General features: G+C 43.0%; 1 protein-coding gene across 1 annotated transcript; it reads right to left on the reverse strand.

Annotated features, from left to right (window-relative positions):
• Positions 1–1,433: 1,433 nt before the first annotated feature.
• LOC103223791 (T-cell surface glycoprotein CD1e, membrane-associated) lies at positions 1,434–5,295 on the reverse strand. Its single transcript, XM_007976621.3, has 6 exons — positions 4,892–5,295; positions 4,272–4,568; positions 3,377–3,646; positions 2,841–3,119; positions 2,355–2,448; positions 1,434–2,219 (listed from the first exon to the last, which is right to left on the reverse strand). The coding sequence occupies exons 1-6, from the start codon at positions 4,947–4,949 to the stop codon at positions 2,054–2,056; spliced, it is 1,164 nt and encodes a 387-aa protein (XP_007974812.3). The 5' UTR covers positions 4,950–5,295; the 3' UTR covers positions 1,434–2,053.
• Between the last annotated feature and the right edge of the window lie 348 nt (positions 5,296–5,643).

Below are 5,643 nucleotides of genomic sequence, written 5' to 3' on the forward strand. Positions count from 1 at the left end.
GCACAGTATCTATGATTCACCTGGTTTCTTTAGTGACAGCAGCACTTTGGAAACATATCAGTACCTGAAAATCTATGGCCTATCAGATAGACACTGGTAAAATCTCTTCTGGCAAGTCAAAGTTTAATCCCGTTTTTTCACTCAACAAAACTTTATAAAATCACCCACTATATGTCAGGCTATAATCTAGGCACTGAGATACAAATGTGATCAAGATGGATAAAATCTAGGATATTATAGTGCTCACATTTCAGATGAAAAACACCATGAAGACATAAAAAGGTAATTTCAACTAAATTAAGTATTCAAAATAAATTGGACTAGTATGTGACTGAGATGGAGTGCGCTGCTTAGGCTAATCAGAGTATGACGCTTGAAGTGAAAGTTTGACGTAACTAAGAGACAGAAAAAAATCTAGTGTCACAGAAGCATAATATACAGTGGGGAAAATATTGGACAGGAGACCAGAGAAGGTAGCATGAGGCAGATCAGGAATTCGAGAATTACTATAACTCTCCGCTGTAGAGTTACACCACGTGATGCAACCCTGACCTTTCATCATTTGTTGCTCCAAACAACCCTTTAAAATTCTGCCTTCCTCTCTGGACTCTAGTGGCCTGACCGTAGATAGACTGATTGGATGTGCCATATGGAAGGTGATGGACTCTCAACAGTGAAAAGTCTGTCCTCGATATGTTGTTCATGAGTAAGAGTGCAGTCTGGATGTGTGATCATGGGACCCTTGCTGATTACTTGAAAATGGCAGCATGAAGTTTATAACTTCCACTAAGAAATCTGCACACATTGTTCAATTATTCTATCTAAGGGAGGGCTTGACTGGACATCTATATAAACACTGCACCTCTACCAAATTCCTGTTCTCCAGTAGGCTCAACCAAATGTATCTCAATTGAAGTAAATTATATAAATGTAAGAATCCATATAAAAACTAAAGAAAAATAAACTGTAAATAATAATAAGCCAGACTAATATACAAAAACAAACATGTAGCTTAACTGGCATCCAATCACTCTTTTGCTTCATTACCTTAGCTCTGGCTCAAACCCTATGTCCTCTTTCTAATTGCTCAAAATATGAATTTCTCCCATGAATATGCACATCCACAAAGACACGCATAGATAAACACAGCTCTGGGAATTAGGAATGCCAGTTCAAACCTGTCCTAACTTTGAAAGGAGATAGCCCTTATGTTATTATTTTCCTAAATATCCCTGAAGATTCATTAACATCCCAGTCACTCAGATTGAGGCACTCATCTGCCTCCTTCACCTCTGGTGAGAGACAAAGGGAGATAGGAAGAGTTTTAGTAAGAGCACAGTCAAATGATGCAGAGATATCAGAGAGGGAATGGAGTAAAACAACATCACTTGAGCTGACAACAAATTTATTCAGTCCACATTTATTGAGGAATATTACATTCAAATTGAATCAGCTATATAATTTGTGGTGTCAGTGAAAAATGAAAATACAATATCTCTTGTTTGAAAATGACTAAGGATTCCAAGATGACAACAGCAGAGCATTGAATCTAGCATGGGTTCCTGCAGAGCATACGATTCCATGTGTCTGCACAGATCACATGCTTATGAAACTGGTCCTGAATTCAAATAAGATTTTTGGTTGTGAACACAGACACAAATACCTACATCCTACTTTCAAGCAACTGAGATTAAAAAAAAAAAAAAAAAAAAAAGCAAAAATCTAATTAACTACTGTTCAGAGTAGGAAGAAATGAATGTGCTTGTGAAGATCAGTTCAATTTGGGGAGTACAGAAGAGCTCTTAATTGGGTGATCATGGGAATCCATGAAAAAGAAGTATCTGGATTATAGTTTGAAAAATCAACAATGGTGGATATGTAGCCAAAGCAGGAAAAAAAAAAATCTCTGGAAGATGAGGAAAAAAGTATGCCTAAAGGGATCAGTATCTTTGCTAGTACAAACTGTTTAAATTAAAGCATGCTTCCCTTATGGGACCTGGATGGTGTTTCAGAAGATGCAGACAAAGATTTTATGTATAAGGTAAAGCAAATGTCACGAGAGTTGGTTTAGGCGTGTCTTCCACTTCAAGAATCTGTTTTTGATCCACGATACTTGTGCCAAGCAGAAGTGATGTCTTGGATTATTGGTGTCCTGGGTGTTAGCTCCCATGGGAAACACAGGGCTAGGTGCACGGGGAGAAAGAACGTTCTTATTTGAACTGTGGGAAAAGAGGAGGATATTAATCTCAAAAAAAGGAAATAAAGAGGGAAAGCAGAGAGAAAAAAAGAAGATAGAGGAAAAAAAGAATGAGTTGATTACAGGTTGAAGAAACAAAGAACAAGAAAAGGCTCACCTCTGTTTTTTTAACCGTGAGTCAACTACAACCAATATGACCAGGTTAACTATCACAGTTAAACAGATCAGGATGAGAAACATGGAATATCCACCTGGTTGGGGATAGAATAAGAATATCATCCCTAAAATACTCTATTCCACCAAGCTGAGATTTCCCATTTTGCAAGGGTGGTATCTTCCTAGAGTTTTATCTGTGTTTTCCAGAGCCCTCATTTCAATTCCTCCTGATCCTTTGTCTGTGATCTCCTTCCAGCGCTCTCCCACTAAATCACTAGTTCCTCCTCCTTTTTTTGTTAGTATGTCTAATTCCCTACTTCCATTTTCTTAAAATTTAACTACTGTCATACTCTATTCTTCTTTATTTTCATTGTCCCAGTTTTACCCTTCTTGTGCCTAGCGTTCCTACCCATTTCCTCAGCCCCCATCCTCAAAAGCCCCAGGGCTATTTTCATTATTTCCCAGCAGAGCCTCAGCTCTTTCTCACCCCAATGGATGATTAGATCATGGCCCTCTATACTGCTGTGTTTCACCCGACAGGACAGGCCAGCTGCCTCCCCAGCCGCCACATCCAGGGTTGCTCGGAGATACCATGTCTCGTCAGCATTAGGCAGGATATCCCCTCGCTGAGTGCCCCGCTGCTCCTGTTCACCCCGCATCCACATCACCCACACGGGCTTTGGGTAGAATCCTGAGACATGGCACACAAGCTGCAGACGGCCAGGGCCAGGACTGGGGCCACGGGACAGCCAGGCTTCTGGCTTCACTAGACAGAAGAAGATAAGAAAAAAATGGAATTTTGAGGGGCACCCCAGGCCAGAGCTCAGGCACTTATGTGCCTAAGTAGTAATACTAAGAGTGATTTAATAATCACTTCTTTCTCTTTTCTAAGAAACAGTCCTAAACCCACATGTCTCATTCTCTAGTCTCTCACATTGTCTTTCAAAATGATGATGAGAGGTAAATTCAAATAGGAGAATTACAGTACTAGGAACAAGAGGGGAGAGAGAGAGTTGGGCTCACCTTTTCGTTTCAGTTCTGACTCCCCTGCTTCCATGAGCCCCGCAAGAAATCGAGGACAGGTGTGACCAAGAAGGCTTTGCAGTATTTCCTTAATATCTAGGTAGCGATTGAGCACTTTACAGACATTCTGGGCCCGGATCCCTGCTCCTGGAGATGGCTCCCAGGAAATTCCTTGGAAACTCAGGAAATCTGATCCTTGATATGCCACATTTAAGAAGATTTGTGGGGCATTCATTCTACAGCCAGCTAATATCTGGATCTCGAAGGGATCTGAGAGTAGACAAGGACGAGAGATCAATATGGAAAGAATGACAAGGAAGAAAAACAAACAATTTAGAGAGTAAAGAGATTCAAGGGAAGAAAAATTTGCTGGGAAATCATATGGAGACTAGAGTTCAGTGGCAAAGGGGAAGAAAATTTGTGGGAAGAAAATGTGAAGCTAATAAAGATTCTTTGAAATAACTAATGGGAAAGTGGTAGATGGGAAGGCTATCAGGAAGATAGGAGATTGGTCACAAATAATTCACGTGAAAGTGGTTAGGTACAGGCCAGTCCAGGTCAACACTCAGGCAAAAGATAAAGAAGGGTAGAAAGCGGGGTGAGAAAGGCTGAGTCTGAGGGCAGGAATGAGGGGCAGAAGATCCAGAGGAGACAGTCATTCCAAAGAGCCAGACACAAAGGTGTATTCATGTTGAGATATGTACACGCAAGCCCTTTTGTGTATATGGTGGAGTGAGGGTGGTGGTGAAGGGTGAAGCAGAGGAGGGAGTGGGAGCCAGAGAGTGGGGAACAAAGTTAGTAAGGTTAAATGATGGTCAGAGTCTATATACCACCTCCACTTTGGAAAATAGTTGATGTTCCCAGGCAAATTATCAGCTTAGAGCGACAAACTTACATTCAAGCTGAAATTGACCAGCAGAAGCTTGCACTATCCGGACGAAACCACTTAAGTATAACTGGAACAGTGACTGTAAGTTTTTCAGCTCCTGCTTGCTGAAGTTTCCATGGGACCAGGGCTTCAGAAAGCGGATGGTGCCCGTGACAGTGTCCCAGCCATGAGTCTGCAGGTCACCCAGCCATCCTGAGCCCTCACTGTGTGCCCAGCTGTGGTTGGCAAAGGAGGAAATTTGGAGCATGCGGAAGGACAGGGGGTCCTCTGCTGCTGGACGGTAGGATTGTAGAGCCTGGGGAACTGAGAGAGAGGGAAATGACAAGTAGAGAGATTGTAAAGGAATGGGGAAAGTGATGCCAAAGGAAAAAAAAGGAACTTAGAGATGAGAGATAGTTAGGCAATTTGCACGTACGCTTTTCCTCTGGGGCCAGCTTCCTTTCCCCAAAATCAGAGACAAAAACTGAGACTGAGGGCAAGAATTCTCTGCCTGGAACTAGCCTGAAAGTCATACTCCAAGGGCATCCTAGAGGAGTACTGCTCCCTTCCCCCAGGACCTCCCCAGAACTTCTTCTCCGTCCTCTGGTGCCCTACCATAGGTAACTTTCCACCTGCACTCTTCTTACCTGCTGTATTTTCCCCAGGACAGCAGAGTCCCTCGAAGAGGAGGAACAGGAGCAGCATTGAAGCTCTGTTAAAGCACGGATCCCTTGGCAGGACACCTGCCCTCAGAATTCAGACATCAGTACCCGTCTCCACGCCCTCTTGTACTCTCATCTGACTTCCCTTACTGCACAGACAGAAAAACCTCTCCCTCTGCCGACTTCCCTGTCAGAGAAGCCCCACTGCCTCCCTTTGCCACAGCCTCCCACGGGGTTCTTCATTTCCCCTCTGTCTCTCCCACTGTATGGCTCCAAATTTTCTCCCTGCTCTTGTCTACATCCTCCCAACCTCCCTAATGGCACTAACTGCTGGAAAACGGGTCCTGGCTTAAAACAAATCTGTGGTCTGGCTAGAAAATTGAGTAGCTTTTCACCTTGGAGAAATCAAATCCATACTTGGGTTGTCAATAATCTAATCTGTGAGAGGTGATGGTAGTCACTTGGTGGTGCCTATCCACCAGTCTCCCACTTCTACCTTTCTGAGATCCTCTCCTCTGCCTGTGTCTCTTCACTCTGCTCTTGATCATGATCAGAAGACACTCGGCATCCTGGATGTAGCTGCATAATTCGCATGCAACCCTCCATAATCCAACTCTCCGTGCTGCTGAAAAAGGAGCAGCAATGGCAATGCAGATTATCAGATAATCTAAAGAAAGCTCCCTTTTGCTCAGTTTCCCCAGTCAAGCCAACCGTCACTGTTAAAGTGGTCCATGAGT

Source organism: Chlorocebus sabaeus, chromosome 20, assembly GCF_047675955.1.
Source record: "Chlorocebus sabaeus isolate Y175 chromosome 20, mChlSab1.0.hap1, whole genome shotgun sequence".
NCBI lineage: Eukaryota > Metazoa > Chordata > Mammalia > Primates > Cercopithecidae > Chlorocebus > Chlorocebus sabaeus.

Bases quoted from the DNA above. Each gene is read 5' to 3' on its own strand.
- LOC103223791 (XM_007976621.3), bottom strand. From the start codon at position 4,949: ATGCTGCTCCTGTTCCTCCTCTTCGAGGGACTCTGCTGTCCTGGGGAA. The intron at 4,569-4,891 runs GTAAGAAGAGTG...CCTCTCTCTCAG, and splicing joins TCCTGGGGAAAATACAGCAG to TTCCCCAGGCTCTACAATCC. The intron at 2,449-2,840 runs GTGAGAAAGAGC...ATCCCCAACCAG, and splicing joins TGATCTAATCATCCATTGGG to GTGGATATTCCATGTTTCTC.